This window comes from Haemaphysalis longicornis, unplaced genomic scaffold (genome assembly GCF_048455015.1).
Source record: "Haemaphysalis longicornis isolate Haplotype H1 unplaced genomic scaffold, Haemaphysalis longicornis Haplotype H1 scaffold_1, whole genome shotgun sequence".
In the NCBI taxonomy this organism is placed as follows: domain Eukaryota; kingdom Metazoa; phylum Arthropoda; class Arachnida; order Ixodida; family Ixodidae; genus Haemaphysalis; species Haemaphysalis longicornis.
In genome coordinates this window covers 241,154,562-241,177,624 of record NW_027526203.1, presented here as the reverse complement: position 1 = coordinate 241,177,624, position 23,063 = coordinate 241,154,562, and the positions used below count along the sequence as shown (strand labels likewise).

The 23,063-nt window shown below is 50.0% G+C and overlaps 1 protein-coding gene and 1 pseudogene across 2 annotated transcripts in view; both read left to right on the top strand.

Annotated features, from left to right (window-relative positions):
• Positions 1–23,063, top strand: part of LOC144143257 (arylsulfatase I-like) — a 66,091-nt gene that overhangs the window by 26,502 nt on the left and 16,526 nt on the right. Inside the window, exon 5 of one of the 2 annotated variants that reach the window (XM_077675037.1) lies at positions 4,775–5,337. The exons of the other annotated variant lie outside the window; for it this stretch is intronic. Coding sequence (XP_077531163.1) covers positions 4,775–5,068 — 294 coding nt within the window. The 3' untranslated portion in view covers positions 5,069–5,337. Of the gene's footprint in view, positions 1–4,774; positions 5,338–23,063 lie in introns of those variants that run through there. 2 annotated transcript variants of the gene reach the window in all.
• Positions 15,969–16,503, top strand: LOC144174640 (CCR4-NOT transcription complex subunit 7 pseudogene; annotated as a pseudogene).

The window sequence follows — 23,063 nt, the reverse complement described above, 5'->3', positions numbered from 1 at the left end:
TGGCGAGGGCTCCCCAAGCTATACCTATTCTGCGCCGGATTTCTTTCTCGTGGTTGGGGTCGGCACTAACCATCTGTCCGAGGTAGTTATATTCTTTTACTTCTTCTAGGGTTTCGTCTCCTAAGCTGAAGAAGACGTGATCTGATAAATAGCGATTATAAAAGTTCCATCAGCTATCTCGGAATTCTCAAACTTACTAAAATAATTAGTTTAAATCGGTATAAATGGGAATTACTTAGCTCACATGCTGAATTGTTTCGGTGTCTGCGCTTGTGTCGCGCGGTGGTGTAGCCCCTAGCTAGCACATCTGGAAAGACGCTCCTCTCCATTTCCTGCCGACGCACAGCCGGGGCAGTTCCTGCCATTTCCTGCCGACGCACAGGTTGGGGCAGTTCTGGGAGAGCGCCATTTGCGAGTCCCAGGTTCTAAAAGCGGCCCCTGCCATGTCAAGGAACGGCCATGTCAAGAAACGGCGAACGGTTAAGCGTTTGTTTACACTTGTTTCGTTTGTCGTAAAATGTCCAAGCACACCGGCACTCGGCTGGCAGATCAGCCGGCGAGCCGACGCTGAGCAGACGACACATCTCTTTGCCGGAAGTGCGTGAAAAAGCCGCCCAATAGCAGGATGTCTACCTCATGACGAACATCTGGGAATCGATGACGTAGACATGTGAAGATGGCGGCGTCCAAAAACATACAGGGAAGGGTGAGAAAAGGGCGACAAACGTTGCAACAAAAGTGTGAGCTTCCCGCTGCCTTCCCGCTGCACGTAAAAGAGTAATACTTGGCACAGCTGACGTTGACGACCCAATCTAACGATTGCGCTAGTTCATTTAGTGTGCTCAAAACGCCTTTCAGGGCCCCTTTAAGTGTTACTCCGACCATTATTCGTTCCATGGTCCGTTGAGCTGACCTAAGTTTGCTTTCTGGTTGTTTAGTAAGGCGCCGCTTCCGCTCCATATGTCATCACCTCGCATTTATTTCTGAACTTGCTGCTGAAAGGTCTCCATGACTGGCAGGCCCGGATAGTTTCGTCCGCATGTTTTTACATCTCTCTCAAAGTGGCCCACACTAGCGCGCGCTACAACCCGCGGCCAAGTTCAAAGCCAACGCCCGCGCTACGAACCCAAAGGAAATGCTGTGCCCCGTAATGCAGTAATAGCACAATCGGATAGACACCGGTTTAAAACGCGCAGGATCGCGGTTCGATTCCGACAAGGGGAAGAGTTTTTTTTAAGCGCGAATGCACTTTATAAGCGACCCCAAACCATCCACCGCCGGCGTCGGCGGCGGCGGCGGCATCGGCGTCCGCAGTGCTCCTCTATATTTAAAAAAGAAACAGCATCCAGCGCCAGGTTTCGATCCGAGGACTTTGCGGCCGCAGCGCGACGCTCTACCGACCAAGCCACGGACGCGACGGTGATATCAGTGTTAGTGACGCGCTTTATATCTTTAACGCATTCAAACTACGTCGTCAGCGGCGTGCGTTGGCGACTCAGCGGCGTTATAGCGGCTTGATAACTGCGTGTACATGTACACGTGATACTACAAACCCGATGGAAGAGATGGAAGAGAAGGCGGCGAGGCGGTGGGCTGCGGGGGCCGAGCGCAAGCGCCGCAAGCGGGCCGACAACCGTGCATTCGCACTTTCACATTCTCCCCCTCGGGGAAATGCGGGGGAATTTTTTCTTTCCAATTGTCTGCACATGTTATGGTTCTCCACCGATGCTAACCCGTACCCTTCAGGCCTATGGGGTGGTCCAGTGGTTAGGTGGCCGGTTTCACGGCGTAAAGGTCCCGGATTCGATTTCGGGACCTCCCTAACAACATTTCTTTCTTAGGCTTCGGGGTTTTCTGTCTACAACGGAGAGATATGTGTCGGATTAAACAGCTCTACTGTTTGAAGTCAGCGGCTTCTACCCACACCGTGAGATCATCGGCATATATACCAAAGCGAGCGGCAGAGTCCCATTCGAGCGTACGAGCAGTTAACGCGGGCCATGGCAAGGTTGAAAAGCACGGGCCGAGGATAGAGCCCTGGGGCACACCGCTATCGCAGTAGTAGGTCCTATGGCTCTATCCCGGGTACGTGCTGCTAAGAAGGATGGGACGGTTCTCAAGGAAACTACTGCCCTGTTTTGGGCTCTTTGACTAGGCAATGCCCTGAGTTAACACCTCGAGAATAGCAGCGATCGAATGCCTTGCGCACGTCAATTGCAACGATGTAGTCTGGGCTACCCGCCCGGGAGTTGTGATTGAAGACGCGGTGTAGCAGGCAAAGGCAGTCATGACTACTGATATTTGGGCGAAAGTTCGTCTGCGCCGGATGGAACCATGGTTAGATGTACTCGAGATTATGCTAAAGGCGATTATTAATGAGGCGTTTGATGAGTTTACAGAGCACCGGGGTAAGGGAGATCGGGCGGAGATTAAAGATGTTAGTGGGATTTTCGTTCGGCTTTCGTAACGGATGAATGAGCGTGAGTTTGAGTTCTAAAACTTCGCCCGTTGCTCAGTAGTCATTAACAAGGACCAAAAGTACGGAAATGGTGGAGTCATTCAGATTTCGGTGGTGTAGCCACGTGATACCATCATGCCCCGGAACCGAGCGTCGTTTGCCGCGGAAAAGCGCAACCTCGTTCGTTTGTGTGCGTTTCTTTGTTTAGACGCTAGTCTCGCCATTCTTGCGTCCTCCGACAGGCAATGTTGAGCAGGCGGCGTTGTATTAAAGCAGCAGCAGCCAAGCATCAGATTCCGTAACGCGAATGTCATTGCGGGGCAGGCGGGGGGCAAACAGTGCCGACGATGGCGCTCGAGAAGCAGTACGCAAGTGGCGCCCTATAGGCAACACGACGAACGTCGGGAAGCGCGCAACGCGCCACAAAGACAGAGGTACCATGTCGTGGAAAACTTTCAGAGAGCTTGCGGTAAATACAAAAATGTGGCTTATCCTTCTTTCGTAGGAATCGGTAAAACACGAAAGTGAAATGTGCCTTCACAGGAGCATTTGAATGTTTATTGTGCGTCGATATGAACTTGCACATCGCTGTTTATATTTCGTCGGTATGGCACCGTGATCCGCATCAACATTAGACACGGGATTACACGCACCGGAGCATTGCGTAAATCCGATTGAAACCCCAGGCGCTCGCAAACCGTGCGAACAAAACCAAACGGGTTGTCAGCGAATCGTTTGGTGAAGTCACAGTACGCTACCGCTAAAGGAGCATAATTTGCGGGTCGACAGTAGTCTTGTGGGTCTGCCTTGCGAGCGACGTCCTGCTGGCGGGTCGCTTAGGCGAAGGTGCGACCACATTGGTCCTGCTCCGTGGCGTGTACGCCAGACGCTTGCGTTGCGACGAGGTCGGCTTGTGGATCGCGGAACGCGGCGGCGGCGTTCCACAAGCTGAGCGGCGTTCCACATAGACAGCGGACGGATAAACACAGCAGCTTTCGCTGCTACACGCGGCTTTATCGTGGCGCGAACTATAGGCGTCATGACGCACTACTGCGCTTCACTTCTCCTAGATGGCAGCACCATCTGAATGGACAAGTTAGAGGAAAGGACATAAGGCGCTTAATGGAACTTTTCCTGGTTATGTCATTTCCGTGATGGATGACTCCGGTGAGGTTTGTGTACCCCGGCATAACACACTGTCGTGTTAAAATGGGCTTTATTGCAGGCATTTGAGATTTAGTTTAGGGGTGTCTGATCTAGCCACCAATGAGGACAAATAATAACAACTGATCAAGACAATAAATGAACTCGTACCTAGGTTCGAAATTCCATGTCACCTTCGTGTTGTGTGCTGAACAGCTTCGCTGGTAATCCCCTTTCACAAACTGGAATCACTCACGATTTTCAGCACAAGTAGAGCACCGTAAGGGGCTAATGAAAAGAGCTTTTTGTGTCCCGTCATTTGCGTTTGTTGTGTGTATTTCGCCAAAGTGCTGTAGAATACATCAAGTGTTTATGTAAAGCTACTTAGTGCAGGTGAGCCAGGAGTCCATTCCTGCTGACCACGTGCGTTCAATTACGCCGTGCTCGCGTGCACGCCGTTTTCGTCGCAGTGATACATTGATCAAGGCTTTCGGCCATGGTTGCCTTTTACCTATCTACCACACTGACATTAGGCCTGTATACGTCGCTTAGAGCCAAACTAAGCTTGTATCTTGATAGAAGTGAGATGGCATATTTTAGGAGGGTGTTTATGGCCATCGCTTAGATATAGCTGTAGAGATTCAGTGCAGATTATACACATTCGTAACTACCTCGTGGTCACTTAGGTTGCTGGGTTATGGGAGAACATTGGGAAAAATAAAAAACTTCGGTTAAAAAAACGCCAACGGCGACAAAGGTTGTTCACGGCCACCCCAATAATTCTTCCGCTGTTAGCAAGAGTTTTCCCAGCAACCATTGAAATCCCGAACCTTCTCGTCGGCTCGTAAGATTGTGGCATAAAAAATCATGAGACATTTAACCCTTTGAAGGTGGATAACCAGCTAACCGTCGGGTCTCTGCGCCAGCGTGGACGACTGCGGCCGCCTCGGACGGGACTGTATCGCGCTCTAGGGGAGGGAGCACCGCGTTTTGTTGACGGGGCACACAAACACACGGAACACTGGGATACACGTTCGCTGTGAAAGTCGTCCTTTTACTTGCTTTCTGATTTGTTTACTGTTAACATACGTGGTCGCTATGGCCATTGTTTTCTTGGTGACTTGTACAGATACCCGATAAAATTTGGAAGCGTAACTGCTGTTTGTCGCGCAGCTTGTGGCCAGTCTGCGAGAGAAGCTGTTTGCCGCCGCCTCCATCACGGTGCCAACAGCCGAGAATATCATGGAGGCCAATTCGATTCCCGAGTGCAACAACTGTGTCTGGGGGCCCTGGGAAGGTTCCAGCTGCGACAGGCCTGTTAACTACTGCTGTAGCAGTACACCGGGAGCGCACCGTGACACCGGAAGCAGGCGTCCCGTCTCACAGTTCAATGCTGCCACAGTGCAGCGCACCGATTTTCTATGGGGTCTGGTGCTCTGTTTTGTTACCTACATCATTTGGCGGTAGTTGGCTTGCTTATTCGGGCTAAAAGACCTCTCCGACGCTAGTGTTAGAACCGGCTAAGATCCTGCACATGTAATTACCAAAGTAGGCGGCTTTGTACAAGCCAGACGCGAACCTCTGCGTTCGTGCGCCAGTCCGAGCTCGTTTACTTTTCGCTGCATACTTAACAGGGCGTACGAATTTAAGCAGTTCAGAACTTTTTATGCTGTTACACGCGACCGTAGAAACTCAGCGATCTCATTGCATGTATTTACGAGGACGCAATAAAATATACTGACAAAAATCGCTTTGTCTGTGCTACAGATCTGCTTTTGTGCAGTTGTGAGGACACCATTTGGCATTACGAAAAATGCGACACGAAAAGAGCACACACCTCACGCACTTGGTTTGTTTCGTATAATTCCATATAGAAATACAACTATAGGCCGTAGCACTTCACTCATCAGAGGGATGATGGCAAGTACATAAAATCATAAATAAAACTCACGAGGCTCCACCTGTCTCTTAATCCCGAGGACTTCCGTTGCACGTGATTCAGCTCTTTAGTAGTGGAACGTAGCCATCAACACCAAAACGCAGCCCAGCGAGGGAACAGCTAGGCAGCAAAATTCGTCACCGTCGTCACCATCGTCAGTACCTGGTGGCCAGGCCAAGAGGTGCAACGGAGCAACGCGTGTGAGGCATATCTCTGCCATCCGAAAGCGTAATGCGGACGCGGATCGCGAGGCAAAAGGGAAAGTATACGCTTCTTTTCAGAGTCTGCTTATGTCGACGTTTCGACTTGAGACAAGCTTGAGACACGCACACACACACACGCGCGCGCGCGCACACACACACACACACACACACACACACACACACACACACACACACACACACACACACACACACACACACACACACACACACACACACACACACGCACACGCACACACATGCACACATGCGCGAACGCACGCGCACGCGCACGCACACACACTCACAGGCACACATGCACACACACGCACGCGCGCACGGACACACGTACGTACACACACAAGCTCACACACACACACGCCTACACATGCACAGACTCACACATACACACACGCACACACGTGCACACACGCGCGCATACACGCACATAGACACACACATGGACACACACGTACACACACACGCACACATGTGCACATGCACACACACACGCGCGCACACATGAACACACGCACACATGCGCGAACACGCGCACACGCACACACTCACAGGCGCACACGCACACACACGCACACACGAACGCGCGCATGCACACACGTACGCACACACACAAGCTCACACACGCACACATGCACACACTCACACATACACACACGCGCGCACACGTGCACACACGCGCGCGCACACACGCACACATGCACACACGTACACATGCGCACACACGCACACATGCACACACGCACACGTGCACACATTAGCACACACGCGCGCGCCACACGTACGCACACACACTTACGCACACACGCACGCATACACAGACGCACACACGTGGATACGCGCGCACACAGCCATCGCACACACATTGACACGCACCCACAACACACATGCACGCACACGCGCGCACACATGCTCACACGCACACACACGCATACGCACGTACGACCACACACGCACACGTGCACACACACACACACACACACACACGTGCACACATGTGCACACACGCACACACACACACACACACACACACACACACACACACACACGTGCACACACGCATATAAGTACACGTGAAATTTACGAAAATTCAGCCATATTATCCCTACGCCAGGTACTCTCAAAATTTCAAATCTCTTCTCTGGGACCAGCAGTTTCCGCTGTGCTACGATGAATATGTGCATGCAGTAAGGTTATTCTGTATATCTACATGTGGGGTAGGGTTTCTGGCGCGCCCATAGGATAGAATCACTGTGGCATTACGCCTCTCTGGCAGAATCGTCCTGATGCTTACGAAACTGGTACAAGAAATGGAATCAGAAAGAGAAAAAATAGAGGGGGTGGGAGTGGTGAAACGTTTATTGAGAAAAAAGGGGAAAAAAATGGAGGAAGCTTACACTAACGTGTAAGACTTAAAGTTAGCGAAGCTGTACGCAACCTTCACGACCATCACGACGGTGTAAGACCGCGACTGCAGCCGGTTGGCTTCATCGCTGCTGCCGCAACGGCCTTTACTCCATCATTGTTGCTATAAGTGTGAGCTTCGTTAATTTTTTTTGGAAGTGATAATCATTGGACATCCTTTTGGAGGGGCGTACGCTTGTAATGAAATGGGCCGGATCACACGAAACGGAGGGAACGCTCTTGGTGCGGATGAGGAAATGACATTATATTTACAGACTGGACAGCACAGAGGGTTTAAGCAATGACAAAAGGGAATTCACAAAGCGTTATGGAGAAACTCAGATAATAAAAACAGCCCACGCGGCCCGCTCCAGCGCCCGCAACTACTAAGTCCGCGCACCGTCCCCGCGTAAACGTCCCGAGGGCAGGAAACGCTCACAGTCGGTTGTATGGTACGCGGGAGCCGACGTCACCCTTTGAAGCGGTGTTCGCGTCGTTGAGGTTGGCTACCCAGGTTCCGAAGCCAGAAGACTTTCAGCCGGGTCCGCTGACGGTCTTGATCCCGCCACGCGCCCGGTCACGCGCCGTTCGGAACGCCGGAGCCCGGTCGACGGTGACCCGTGCTGGCGACGATGTCCCGGGCCTTGGCGGCGACGCCCGGAACCGTAGCGGAGACTGGCGACGGCCTTGCCTCACTGTGGCACGTAGACCATACGTCTTGCCCTGAGGTCGCACAGAGCCGTGCCCCGTTCAGTCCGCCTTGTTCCCTGGCTCCGTCTCGCTCCCTGTCCCCGTGCCTCGTTTTCTTCCTCTTCCTCTAACTCAGCAGCAGCCGCTTGGTCTTGCACTTCGTCTTTCTCGCGTAGAATACGGCGTCAGTCCCCTACCCGGCTATGTTCCATCACAACGCTATGACCTGTCTTTCTCGTTCCGAGCAAGTATTGTCACGATAACGGCGAACGCTGAAGTTCATTTTTTTTTTTTTTGCCAACCTTGGACAATCCCCCATTTGGGTATGCTTGGCTTGCAAACGTGCGCAGGGGACGCTTGGCGGTCGCCGCGAGGCCCGCGCTCACGTGCGCGCGCTCGGCAGTTTCTTTGTTTTGCTAAACAGCTTCGCTTTTAAAAAACGGTGGGTGGCCTTTTCAGTTCGGGAGGCCACGAGCCGCCGGTGCTCAAGAACCACACGTTTGCACATCCCTAGAGTTGACCACGCCAGAATCCAATCAGCGTAATAAGGCTTCATTCGTGTCACATGAACAACCTCAGCTGGCGTCATCACCCGGGGAGGGCGCACTATTCCCTCGGGTATAACTTCAGAGTTAAGGTCACTCTTCGGCGCGAGGCTTTGTATGGGCCGAAGTGGCGTCTCAGAAACTTCTCTGAGCGACCTCGGCTCTCAACCAATGTCCACACCAGCAGTTGCTCCCCTGGCCAGTACGTGACTTCTCGATGCGGACTCTCCTCGAAAAAAGGCCTGCAGGTGACAACTCCATCGCGCTGCTAGTGTGTATGCTCCGCTGAGCGGTAGCGTGTAAATGTACGCTGCGGGCGTGCGTCGTGTCTATTTCATGTCATGGGCGCACAAAATGCGTAGAGAAGAGCGGTATGCCGTAGTTGGGTTCGTCAATTTTCACTGAATTGCATTACAGCGGAAATTTGCATTTAAACCTACTGGATGGCCTAAATAATGACAGGTAACGTGTGTGTCGTGGTTTATAGCAAGCTTTTGAACAGGGATGACTTAGGCAATTGGTAGCAAAATGCTTCGTATGGGTGTCTTGGTAGCTAAAGAGAGCACCCTTCAAAATCGGCATTTTTGACGTAGGGCTAAGTGTGCGATTACGTCCTGCTGCTTGTTGGGCCTCCAGAAACGTTCTCAAACTCGGGCGTGTGTATTTGCGCGGCCCAAATTGGTCAGAGGCCAATGCATTCTGCCGCGACCTTAACACATGGAGTCGCACAAATGTCAGAAGCCCGAGATAGTCTCTCATGCATCCCGCCGAGGTCGGTGGGTAGCCAGATGGTGAAAGGTCGTTTCTAGTACGGGACTTTTTCGACAGTAGATATATGTCGGAGCCCTGAGGCTCGTGCGAAGGTTTTCTGCAGAACTGGCCACAAAGATACTCAGTCAAAATGTTAAAATAGTTCCACTCAAGGTGAAAGCAGAAGTGCAGAGCAGTGGTTCGCCACGGTGGCACCCTTATGCGCTCTTTGCCACCACCCCTCACGCTCTTACCCTATCTTCGTCACTCTTCTCTTGATGAATTGCACAGAGGTTTGTTCAATGCAATTCAATTTTCCCGCCTTCGCAGGGCTCGCGCGCCTTTTCCTGGGACAGCTCGCATCCTTTTCTGTATCTTTTGTTTCTTGTTCTGCCTGAACCCGCACGAGCGGGAGTTCTGTTTGTGCTCGCTTTCACCTCGCACGTGCTGGAGCCGTTCTGCGCCATTTGACCGCGTTTTTTTTTCTAGGCGGCCACTTTTTCCGCTTAGTATCGTAAAACCCAACCAACGGAGCATTCCGAACTAAATGAACGCGGAGACTGCCGGTTAAGTAAATATTTTTTGCCTCAAATTTATCTGAAGTTTTTTTTTTTTTTTTTGCTCCAAATAATGGGGACATGTATGACAAATGCCAGCGGTTCCAGGAGTTTCGAACGGTTCTGCTTATATGAACCTCTTGTTCAAGTATCCTCAACTTTTGGCCTGAAGGCTGAATCGAGGGACAAGAGGGTATCTCCTCGAGGACACTGTTTGGTTGCGTGACGCCGCGTGAGTGCAGTGGCTATGTAGCGTGACATCGGACGAGCTATACGACTACATGCTGGGCCCCTAAAGGGCTCTGAAATTAAAAGTCGGTATCCTGAAGGGAGGTTCTACTGCGTTCTTTGACTCTGAAGCTGCATTCAAAGCCGCAGTGACCACCGAGCGTGTTTTGCAGTCAACTGTTTCTGACTGCAGCCAAACAACATCGCTGTTGTCCGCATTGAATGTGAACAGCCGGCCAGTCAAGTACGGTCGCAACTTCTCAACAGCCCAAACTAATTCAAGGCATTCTAACTTGGCAAAGATCCGGCGTCACTCAGCATTGGAAATTTGTAGACTTGCGTTTGTTCTAGTTAAAGAGGTCCTGAAAGGCGTTTCGAGTACACTGAATGAACGCGCGCAATCGTTAGGTTGGGTGATCAACGTCATCTGTGCCAAGTATAACTTTTTAACAGAGGAGCTGTTGTTACTGGTCGTAAGTTCGCAATTCCTTTTCTGCACGAAGCAGTGTTGTTGTTGGAGATCAGGTATGGTGGGGCTTCACGGAACCTTGCTGTGCAACGATTATTCAAGAAATGTTCAGTTAACCAGCCAGGAATTCTTGAAATCAGGTAGAGAACATTGATATGTGACACAGAGAGTAGGTGTAAATCCAGTATACAGGTTATTTCCTCAGTATCGCCAATTGTGTCGGGGCGCAGTGGGATAAACCGCCTCGCTCACTCTATCCACGTCGCGCGTCTAAGTGGTTTGCGTGTCGTATTCGCGAATCCAAAACGTACCTTTTGGTTGAACTGCGAAACTACCATATGAAACGTCAACGGATCGTTTAAGTCATTGGAACGATTTGTTCAGTTGTCAAATTCGTGCTTTCAATATATAAAAAGACTATTGTACTTGCAGAGAAAGAAATACTGATGTGTGCATTTTGCCGAATTGGTATGTCTTTATATAGAGCAAACATATTTTCCTTCAATCCACTTACGCAACACACATGGTTGGCTGAAGCGAGGGAGGGGGAGGGGGGTGTGGATATAGGGCCGAGGCAGGCAACCAAACCCTTCACATATCGCAATTGGCAGCACTGAGACCGTAAAAAAATGAACGAACGGCCTTTATAGAGAGAAAAGGGCCTCCAGGCCATCAGGGGAAAAACTGATGGTGGAATAATTGTTTTTTGCAAGAATATGCACAGTCGTACAAAGAGGTAGGCGCGCCCCCATAACTCACTCGTTACTCCTTTGGGACCGCTCTTAATATCGTTTACGGTGTACTTGTCTAATTGCTGATAAACCCGGGGTCGCCTAGAAGTTTCCCAGAAAGTAAGGGGGTGGGAGGGTGAATGGAATGCACTATGCACTTTAAAAAAGTCCCTGTGCCGTACCGTGCAACCCTTCGGCTGCTTTTTGTGACAGCTATAATTGTTCAGAACCGATCGGAATAACGGAATGGAATACTACAACTGCATGCCTGTGCACGCGCGTGCATGGCGTCACCACAACACGACCAAGCTCTACATTGGCGCGAACAAGCGGCCAGTTGAGCAATGTATAAACCAACGTCGGTTCGGAACGCATTTACGTGCTCACTATGACACATTTTGAGGCGATTTTTTCGTCCTTAGGCTCCCTTATGTACCAGCACATGACGACGTCGCGTCCGCGAGGTGTCTCTGACACGGTTGTTTTCTTTTCGCGTAATCTTTCGGCGGGGTGTGGAAGCGTAAGGGTCCCGCCCCATTTTGTGTCAGCTTTTCCAGCCGTGAGCGAAGTTCAGGATTCGTAAGCGCAATGACAAAAAAAAAAAAAAAACGACGCAAACGGAACGCAGAAAGCCGGAAGGCCCCGTGTCAAGCGATGCTGCGGTGCAGAATATCGCAGTAGCAGACGCGCGCAACCGGATGTTCTTGCAGACGTCAACGATAAGCGAGGCATCATGGGTCGTCACGCTTGCGTGGTGCGAGGATGTGGACGAAATGAGGGAGAATCGCGGCACGGGCGAAAATGCGATGTTTTGATTTGCAATAATTCCACTAATGCTCATCGTTTTAACAAAATTCTTGAAAGAGGCGATTACTGGAACATCGATTTACCTGAAAATGTGAACACCCTTGTATCGGCAAAACCCCTTTCAGGGCCCTTTTAAGAATGGGACGATGATCGATGATGGCTCATTGATCGAATTCGGCACCTCGTGGGCGATGCTCAATACAACTTACAAGGACTGCAGTGAAAACTCGATCCAACGAAACTCGATATTACGAATTTCCGTATCTAACGAATAAATTCCGATCCCCCTTCAGGGGTCCATACGGTTCAGTGCTTTTATGAACATGAACTAACGAAATAGATTCATCGCCTTTCCCCATTTAACAGCATCTCGAGCTCCGCAAGCCGTCAACACGTCCGAGAAGAAATCGCGCCTGCAGTTCCTCGGGACACCTTCGTCGGCTTAACGATGTGGTAGCCGATCTGAGCTTCCACGACTATCTGAGCGCCGACGCATACGCTGGTACGACAGAAGTTTTGAAAGATGAGGAAATGGTACCATTAGCTTCTGCAGCACAAGATGTGTCAGGGTATGCTGACTACCCAGAAACCGATGAAGCTCCTGTGCCCGCTCCAGGACAGGTTATGGGCGCTCCTGACTTGCTCAGGCGCTTTGCTGGGTCTCACAAAAGAACAGAGGAGGCGTTGAACGCGCTTGCGTGCTACGAAAGGTCTGGCCGCCCAATGCTAACGAAGCGCAGGCAGGCGAAAATCTCAGGCTTTTTTTTTTTTTTTTTGCCAGGAAATGAATTCATTACTCCCAGAACCCCTGGCATGTTATTGTTATTTTTTTCACTGCGGACTTTTAGCTCATTGCTAAATTACCGACAGGCGAGCGCCGCAGCCGCTGCAGTAACGGTGCCATTGTAGCTGCTGGGACGCGCTTCCCTTTCGATATCGAATTCACGGCACCGACTGCTTCTAAAAGGACAGTCCCCGATTTTACGAAGTTCTTGATTTAAAGAAATATTTCTCGGTTCCCGGTCACTTCATTATATCGGGTTTTCACTGCATTTGCACAGCATGATATGGTCGCTCATAATTCGGGCAGACTCCGCATCAAGCGAGACTCGCCTACCTTCTTTGCAAAACATCAAACAACTTCGCTTTATTACAAAGACGCCGCCTCCAAAGGGGTGTAACAGAGAATGGGAGGGTTGTGTCAGTAAATCTACCTTAGGCCGCTGAGTGGCCAAATAACCTAGCCAATCGTACGTCTTTGAAAATAGCAACGTGACCCAACTCTCTTTTTTGCGGAAAGTCAAAGGTGTTCACCGAATACACGTTACCAAGCAATCAGAAAATAGAACAGACTAACTCTAAGTTCTGAGAATATACCTCCAGGCGTTCCTCCGTTAGTGCCGTTCTTGAACGGAACTTGGACAATCACACTCCGCGCCGAAAGTAACCTTTCATTGTTAGCGCTACCTTCATTCCGTGAAACCGCTAGAAGCAGCGCACACTGTGCCTCACCCCAAACACACCCACCTCACTGCTCCTTCAACTCAGTGTGCATAATACGTCATCCGAACTAATTGGCGGACATCTCATACAATTCCAACGGTTCCCTCTCACCAATTCTGGCCGGCGGGTCCTTTTAGAATTGGGAATAACTACACCGGGCTATGACGGCCCACTTCAGAGACCCTCCCACGACCACTCAAGAACTCATTCAAGTCCAACCCTTACCGCGTAACATGCACCCTGAACGCCACAATGGATGGCGTAAGGCTAGCGCGGAGGCCACCTTGCGACAGTACAGTCAAAATGCTGATGTGGTCTTCACAGACGCGGCAACATACCCCCCTACCCAGCGTTCTCCCTGGCAGTAAGCCCCGTCCAAGGAGACAGACTATCACTGCCTGTATCAAAACACGCTCACCAGCTGAAGCTGAAGAGGCGGCAATCGCGCTTGCCGTCTCCTCTACCCAGGCTACTAGTGTTGCGACACACAGCCAACAGGCCTACCGGCACTTTCAGGCAGGAACGGTTCACGCTGCGGCCTGCGCAATGCTACTCCGCCCCCCCCCCCCCCCCTCAGCAGCGACATCTACAGATCGTATGGGCTCCAGCCAACGGTGCTCCGACCCATCTGGAAGTGAGACGGAACGACACGGCCGACGACCTCACGCGAGAACTGACACGTCGCCCGGGGAACGAACCAAACGTCGCCTCGGAAAGATTTACTCCCTGCCTGACGTACGCAGAAATGACCCAACATCTACGCCTTGCCCGACGCTGCCTTCCCCCACCCCACCGACACCAATTCACTGAGCATACTACCGTGCCTTGCAAATGAATACATTTCCCCACCCTAAAATGGTCTGCAACTATCTCCGAACAAATTACATCCCCTAGCTGCCCCTTCTGTGGAGTAGACGATGCCCTGCTGCACATGGTTACTGGATGTCCCTCCCACCCTCTCCCCAAACTGAATCCTTAAAACTCTCCCGAGCTCTGAAGGCCCGCCCTGTCCGGCTCATGCTTGTCCGCCCACCGCCGGCTGGTGAAGAGGACTCTAGTGGCTGGCAAGGCATATGGAATCTAGCTGGACTGAGGACTCCACCTCCTGAAGATTCCATGCATATTCGGCCCACAATAAAGATGTGTATCCTCCTCGTCCTTTTCCCGCCGCCGAAGCGCCACGCATGTACCTTCTCAGTTTGAGCACTACAACCATACCAAACTAATTGTACCGTTTCGCCATTTATACTCCCTGACCCTTCCTTCGACTTCGCAGCTTCCGTCTCTTTACCGAGGTTCTTTAACTACCATGGCTTCTCCTGTAAACTCGCCAAATTGTCGGCCTCTTCAAGCGCACGACAAGAAAGGTGCCGTTCGGGCTTCGAAAAGACAACACATTGGACAACATCATCCAGTCGCGAATACATCTATCGCTTAGACACATAACTCTGCCTCCCAAGAACCCGATGAAAAGTGAAAGACGTTCCCACGAATGCGTTTTACACCTCTCGTACTATGTCGACCCAACCGGTATAAAAGCAAAGAAACTGAACAAAGCTAATAAGCTAAGCAAAAATAAACAAGCTTCTGGCGCTCTTTATTAATTGACGTGTTCGAACAAAATTGTTTTGCTTGCGGTTCTTCTAAAAGAGTGACTCCGAGTCTGTCTTGGCTTGTATGCGTGTGTGGAATAGCTTGCGCCGAATCATCAAAATGCGCCAACGTGGAAGGCTACAGAAGGGCACACTTGCGGTCATCAAAGGAAGCTTGTTGCTTCTTCTAAGCCAAACCAATGCACCATTCTTCCAAAGAAGATCAGTGCGAGGTTCTTTGATTTTGCAACTCCCTTAGTAAACCGCCGAAAGCAAGATGCACATCCAAAATAGTTCTTTAGTTCTTTCACAGAGCTGGGTGCCTGGTATGCAAGCTTAGAGACACTTTGAGCTTAAGGCATGCGAGGGAAAAATATTTCGAGGCATCGCAAGTGCTCTTCAAACTTTCCGCGTACACGCTCACATCGTCGAGATAAACGAGTGTTGCACTCCACATTAAGAGCGTCCAATGGTACCTGTCCGAAGTCAGACAACGCGTCCAACGGCGTGACGTAGTGGGCACGGTCAAGTGTCTCCAGACTGTCGCCACGGTCAAGGGTACAAGTATAAATGGGTAATGCTATTATACTTTCAGCTTTGATAGCTTGCGGGAAACTGACTGAAACAGTCTTAGCACTAAAAGTTTCATTATTTCAATGACAGATTATTTGAACAAGAAACTGTGACGGGATACGCAATATTAGTGACGCGCTCATGAATTACCCTGCGTGCCGCAGACAAACTTGTAGCTAAGTAGGCCAATTAGGAATAAACTTGTTCATAGGGACAATCACACTGTGGTGTTGCGGCATGTGGAGGTGAACGAAGAAAAAGAGCACCGTCGCCATACTGACAGGTTCGGGTGTGTGTTTAAATCTACCCACTGCTCTTCCTAATAGCTGCGCGTTACAACGCAGCCCTGCCGGTATTGGGCATGCCTGCTGGGAGCACCACTGGCACACGCCCCAATGCCAACCATTGGGTCCGCTGAGCTGGAAGCAGCAACGCGCTGGTGGTGTGCAACGAAGCCTGCGGCGCTCTCGATGCCCTGGCCGCCAACCTGGAGGTCAAGTTCCGCACCCCCATCAGTGTCGTCCAGCAGCAAAACTTCAGCGCCATGGACACGGAGTCTCCGGGGACTGTGGCCCGCCCCATCGGCGTGTCCCATGGCCCAGCCGACTACCAGTACCAGCTGCTGCGCTGCAACGTGGACCTGCCGAAGATCATCCAGCTGGGCCTCGCCTTCCTGGTCGACGCAGGCAAGCCGTCATCACCACCTGGAAATTCAACTCCAAGCTCACCCACACGGAGGACACGCACCCCCGGGCATCAGTCGACCGGCTCACCAACTCGGGCAGGTCGACTCAGGTCGCCCCGGGCAGGCCGCCCCGCACGCGTTTTCCCAGCTGCTGACGCCCTCTGGGGTCGTTCTCTCGGACCGCGTAAGGTGGCTCCCCCCAGGCGGGTAAAGCTGGCTCAAAAATTTGTCTAAACACGGATGCCGCCATGATGCCACGCTCTAGTTGCTAGATCAGTAGTTGAAGATATTGCTAACAATTTTTCTTGAAAATGAGGCACAAATTTAGGGCCCTAAGCTAAAATTAGGCAACTTTTATGGCAATAACTAAGTTTCTTTACAAGTTTGTATGCTTTTTATTAGTTTTCTTGAAATATTCATGCTTGAACAAAAATAAATGAAATTATAAGCAAAAAGAGGACGTCGGGTTGAGGCGCCAAATTCAGTTTCGGTATATTGTGAGGAGCGTCAGTCGTGTGGGGCTAATTTACAAAGGTTCACTCTAACACGCCTTAGTGTCTGCTGTGTCACTTCGTTGCTTGCGAAGACAAGCTTGCGAAGACTGCCGACGATACGGAATAAAGCCGCCGCCGCCTATCTTCAAGGGCACCTTCTCTACATGTCCGTAGTGGCTGCTGCCGGTTTGAACTCGCCGTCAGCCGGTCATATCATGTTACGCGAAACATGTCTGGGCAGATCGGCTCCTTTTAATCGTATATGATTCGTAAATTAAAAACAAACAAACGTACGAACCATTTTACCATGCCTAGCGTATAACTAGGCTCTTGTTTACGGGTGCTGTTATACTTTCACTGAACGGTGTTAAGTACTTGAGTCAGAGATAAAACAACCGCCAAATAATAATAATATGGTAACTTTATTTGCACAATAAGGTGGTTTTCTAGAGGAGGCCAAGGCGAAGCCGAAAGGTAATCCCGAATGTAGGTGCAGAAATCTCCTGTATGGGTGTGTGCGATTGGTGCATGCTCCTTTGATCGCTGAAACACGCAATCTGAAATTTTCGAGAATATATTTGATGCTTCGCATGACACATTTCTTAAATTCGGTGGATCAGCGACGTTGTTTAATTACGTATACTTGCACCTCTGCTCTCATATGGCCCATGTACATACCTGCACTGAGGAGGTAGGGGAGGAGTAAACTTCGTTCATGTGAGATGGGCACCCGTGTGGTGGGGCGTTAAGAAAAAATATTGTCCTTCCCTGGGTGCCTTCGCCAATGAACGGAAACGGTCACTTCTGTTCTCGCCCAATTATCAGGACCACCCCGCCTACAGGCGGTTTTGCCTGAAATGCCTGCGGGTTCGGCCGGAAATCTGTCTGTCAACAGAAACCGCCTAGGAAGCATGTTGAGGTAACTCACATATGCGCTTTCTTGGGTCGCGATGGGACCGTCATGTATTTTGTGCAAGGCGAAGTCGACGAAGGATATACGTCTCCCTTGAAAAGTAAATTAATTTGAGTGCACCTATAAATTGTTATTGCCGCTCATTAGTTCAATCATAGTGGTTAATTTTGAAACAGCTGCCAAACATAACTATAGCAGGTGAATCAGACTGCCTAGCATGAGACTATCAATCGCTAATATAGAGTATCCAGACACTTAAAGGAGTACTGACACGAAATTTTTATGTTACGTTTTTTTCGCTGCTATGCGTGCCTACCAGCCCACTAATCATAGAATGACAGATTAGACGGTCGAGCGCAGCGTAAACATTCATTTACGGCGTCGTTTATTCGTGCCAGTTTCGGTTTCGACAAAAAAACGCCGAGCGGCCGCCATGACAGCATGTATGACATGGCGTCACCATTCTTGCCGTATCGCTGCCTCTCTGGAAGCGCGCGCGAGCGAGCGCACGCGCGCGCCCAGAGTGAGTGAAATACTTTATTAAGGACGAGAGGCCATGAGGCCCTGTGGGGAAGTGAGGATGGCGGAGGGGAAGCAGAAAGGGAGAGGTCACAATTCATCACAATTCACACAGTGTACACACTTCTAGTTGTAAGGTCCTATTCACAAGATGCACATTTCACTCTGTCAGTGGCACCAAAATGCACAGTTTGCACTGTTGACATTGGTCGTGGATGGGAATGGCCAGTCCGGGAAAGTCTGTCAGACCGCTATACCACCTTGTACAGACCGTTTTCAAGCGCGTACTGGGTAACAGACCGGCCGAGGTCTTCGCCGTCCCCACAGGCCCGGGCAGCATGACGTCAGTCCCAAAACCATGACGTGTACACACGCCCGAGCAGCGCGCGCCAACCACAGCCAGCGCGTCGGCTTCGTCACGGGAGCCCCGACGTCGGCAGTTTGGGGCACGTAGCAGATGATGTCACGTCGGCCCGCTCTGGGCTTTCTCGTGCGGGCGAAGATTAAAATGGATTTTAAATGTGTTTCGCTGAACGGTTGCTGTTGAAACTTGCTGGGAGATATCTCCTGATAAAAAGGAAGCGTTTTACATAGTTATCTCAGCTTTGAAATTTCGTGTCAGTACTCCTTTAATGTGCATTGCATATGGCAGCCATTAAGAAAGCCGACAATACATTGAAATCTCAATTTTATTATTTGCGACAGTTACATCTGCACGTATCGGTTCAGCCAGGGCCATCTGGAGACGTTCTCCAGCTGTATACACTAGATAAAAGGAAGGAATGCGATATGCGAATGCGATACGCGATAGAACGAAGGAATTCGATATGTGTAGCACAGCCTTCTCATTTATGCCAACATCAAACCGGTGGCCACAAAGGTGTCACACCAGACCTTGTAGAATTTCCACGCTTCCATTCTAGCGTGCTCACAGCAACAAGGATGATGACGAAGTTGCATTACCGAAGCTGGGTTCCAGTAATGCTGTAGCTGATTATGAAAGCTCTGGCTAATGCTCATTCAGATTGTGGTCATCAGCATTCTTATTTTCATCAAAAATAATGGGCCATCGCAATGCCAATAGCCCGTGTATCATAAGCAAAAATAAACACAGAAAAAGCAAGAGGGTCATATGTACAAGCAATTCTCATCCAACAAATTTTATTTCACCGCCAGTAATGCTACCAGACCTCTAGGGAAGTTTGTGATGGTAAGAGCAAGGCTAAGATGACCTAATGTTCTCTTTCGGTTTTCAAAGGCATTCAGAAGCTAAGCAAGATTCTAAACGACCAAACGTGATTTTTGCTTTACTTACTCCTGCTCCATGTCGAGCACAAGAACTCCGGCCTCGATGTGGTGGGCCGTTCTGGTTGCAGGCACTTTAGTTCCGCTATCCGCGATTTTGATTCGCTTCGAGCTTTATTTCTGGCGCGGGCGCTTCTGAATGTCAATGAACTGTCACCTGTGTTCTCCGCAACACGCCGAATACTGCCTGACGAACGATAATTACTTACTTTTCGCGAACTGGCAGGTGTTCAGCATGGACTGTTAGTCCCTGCACATGGCAGAGCATCGTGCTTCTAAAAACACGTTATTGCTCGTATAGCAGCATTTAAGAGCGACAATTTTTTTAGCCCTGGTGTTGCAGTGAACTCTGATGTATTATTCGGCGCATGTGCGCAAATAAGCACGTTGACACCACCCCCACCCTCACCCCCAATCTCCTAAAAGGAAGTTTAAACCCGCCGCACAGCACAAAAACGAAACTAACTGCTGCTTGCTTGCCAATATGGTATGGAGTCTTTACGATTTTTCAGAGATCAGAGGTGCTATCATGGCGAAAGGCAAATTATTTTGTAGTTATTTCTTGTTATAATTAGTATAAAAAAGAACAGTATCTAACTAATGTTAACACTTACATGCAATGCTACATGTTAAGCAAAGTTGTGTACAGCTAATGGCCCAGCTTCACCTTTTCAAACCGGATTGCAATTTTTATAATATACATACAGTGGACGAGATAGAACAGATTACCTTTTAGTGTACTGTCACAGTTTATTTCGCAATTTGATTGATTGCAGGGTTTAACGCGCGTACGCAACGCAGGCGATGAGGCGTGCCTTAGTGGAGGGCTCCGGATTAATTTTGTCCACCTGGCGATCTTTAACGTGCGCCGAAATCTCGTACACAAGGGCGTTTTTGCTTTTCGCCTCCATCAGAAAAGCGGCCGCCGCGGCCGGGAATCGAACCCGTGACCTCGTGCTCAGCAGCGCAATGCCTTAGCCACTGAGCCACCGCGGCGGGTTATTTCGCAATTTGGTCCAGTACTACGGGCATTTACCTAATTTAGCATACTTCGCAGATTGCCGTCTTTTTGCATTGCTTCTGTTGATGTAGAAGTGAATGCGGGTCGTGAGGTAAAACGCACCTCTGCCGCAACAGCCTTACAATGATCACTGCACCCAAGTTCACACTGCTGCTTAGCCTGCACCACACTCAAAATGTCAAGGATGCTATCCCAATGCAGCTCAAGAAGACTGAAGCATTCAGTGAACGCGTTCTCCATGTTCAGCACAAACCTGTACAGAACGGCCTGTACACAAAGTGGAGCTCGCACACTGCAGCCGACGATTCTGTGAGGGGCTTGTCCTAATAGTGACAAATACGTTTCCCCATCCAGTCAGGATACATCTGTTATTTCCCGCAGAATTCGACGCACAATGTAAAATCTGTACTCAACCAGGCAATCTATGGCACATAATATGGGAGTGCGTCAAGAACCCCTCCCTTTCCTTCCCCTACTCCTGAGCAGTGGGAGATACTGCTGTCCAGCTCCCTCCCTCAAGATCAACTTCTGCTGGTCGAGAGGGCCAGTCGAGCCGGCATGGCACATGGTTACTAAAATGAGAAACCACCCCACCTAAAAGCTCGATAAAAAGTTTTGTGTATCTCTCTTCTGCCGGCGCAGATTGCGCTTCCACTTTTTTAGAGCTTCTTCGTCTCGCGCCCTGATGCCTGGGCAAAACAGTGCGCAGCAGACCTTCTTTTCAGTGTTGTACGGAACGGCGTTACAAGGAACGACGTTCCTGGAACTAGTTCCTTTTTGGAGGAACGGAGGAACGCCACCGTTCCATTAAGGGTCGGTGGAACTGTAACGGTAACTCGTTACGTTTTTGAAGGAACGGCAGGAACGGCGTTCCTGCCGTTACATCGCTAGGATTTGGCTGTTTTTAGTGCCAAGGCTCGAGTACAAAAATCCACAAGTCGCTACTGCGTTTCTCTTCCCGCCCTTCAGCCGTAAGTGCTTCCTCGAAGGTCAAAGGCAGAAGAATAACCACGCAGCAGGCCGCAGCTTATGCTTGCTTTCATGCTGGTTGAACTTACGCGGCGTTCGACGGGTGAATAGCGTAGCCGAGAGCCGAGAGAATGCTTTTCACCTTTCATCGTTTGCCTGGGGAGGCCAGGACGCGCTTATGGCCGATAAAATTGATCCCTGGCGGGAAAAGATTGTCTAATACGGGATCCGGAGATTTCGGTGTCGGACATTTACGCGCAGGACGTTTCGGTGCGGACATTTCTGTGCACGGACATTTTGGTGCATGACGTCTTGGTCCAGACATTTTGAGTCACGGGATGTCCCAGGCATTCTTTGAACATTTTAGATTTAATATTGTAATTTCGTGACTTGATATGATTTTATATTCGATGCTTGTGCTTCCGCCACCATGTGTGGAAACGAACGCTAAATACTGGCGGAGCATTGCCACATAAAACCCAATTTCTGTAGTAGATGGTAAAAATTAATTTTGTCAATTTGCATCCGTTCAACCTTTTTTTTTTATTTTAACATTCATGTGAACAACCCTACTACTTTAGGTGTTACCAAAGCGCTTTGCTTTCACTTCAGCCAACGGTGCAAGACGCTGCTTCTTTTAGTCCATCCTGCCCCCCCACAGCAAAACATCCGCGAAAAAAAAACAACAACAGAAAAACGAGGTAGATTAAGCGCGTGTGCATTCCGTTTTAAATATTTTCTCAATAAATCTCGTATTCGTTGCATTCGGTGTCGGTTCTACTTAAAACTAACCAACCAACGATCGCACTTACGGTGGCGTTACTTAGGGGAGGGGAAGGTTGAGCCCCGCCGGCTACCAGCCCCCTTGGTAGAGAGAGAGGGTTGTCACTTGTGGTTCACCATTGCGTCAACTGGACTTCGAAAACTTGAAGATGACTGTTACCGCTCTCGTCACACTAGCCTATTCAATATTTTTGCTCCTTATAATGGGAGAAAGCAATGTATGCCTGGGGTGTCCATGATATGCGCGACTTGAAGAATTAATTCCCAATGGGGAGACTGAAGGCGAAGAAAGAGCGATTCCTGGAGTGGGGCCGCCATCGGTATGACCAGGACGCGCGGAAGGGCGTAGCCAGCAAACGATAGTGGCCATTGTTTTCTCAGCGGCTTTTTGGGTGGCTTTTTGTGTCACATTATAGAGGTTTCGTGAGCTCCTCGTGAATGTAAAGCTTTTTCCTGTATCACTGCGGTGATGCGTCGGAGACCGTGAACTCCGCCACGCCTGTAGGATTTTCAGGGGAAACCGAAAATAATATGACTCCAAAAGAAATCTGGTCGAGATTCGAGCGGGTAGGCGCGGAGGGGGGAGGGGGGGCGCTAGGACAAAGAAATAAAATGTGGTGAATGTAAGCATGTGAACATAAAACGAAGGTTGGTTTTCCCGAACAGGATGGGTGCAATTTGTATGCGCAACCTGTACGCGCTTAATCAACATTTAGGACATTAGAAGCTGGGGCTGTTTTCAAAAAGGCCCGTTCTTCCTCCACGAC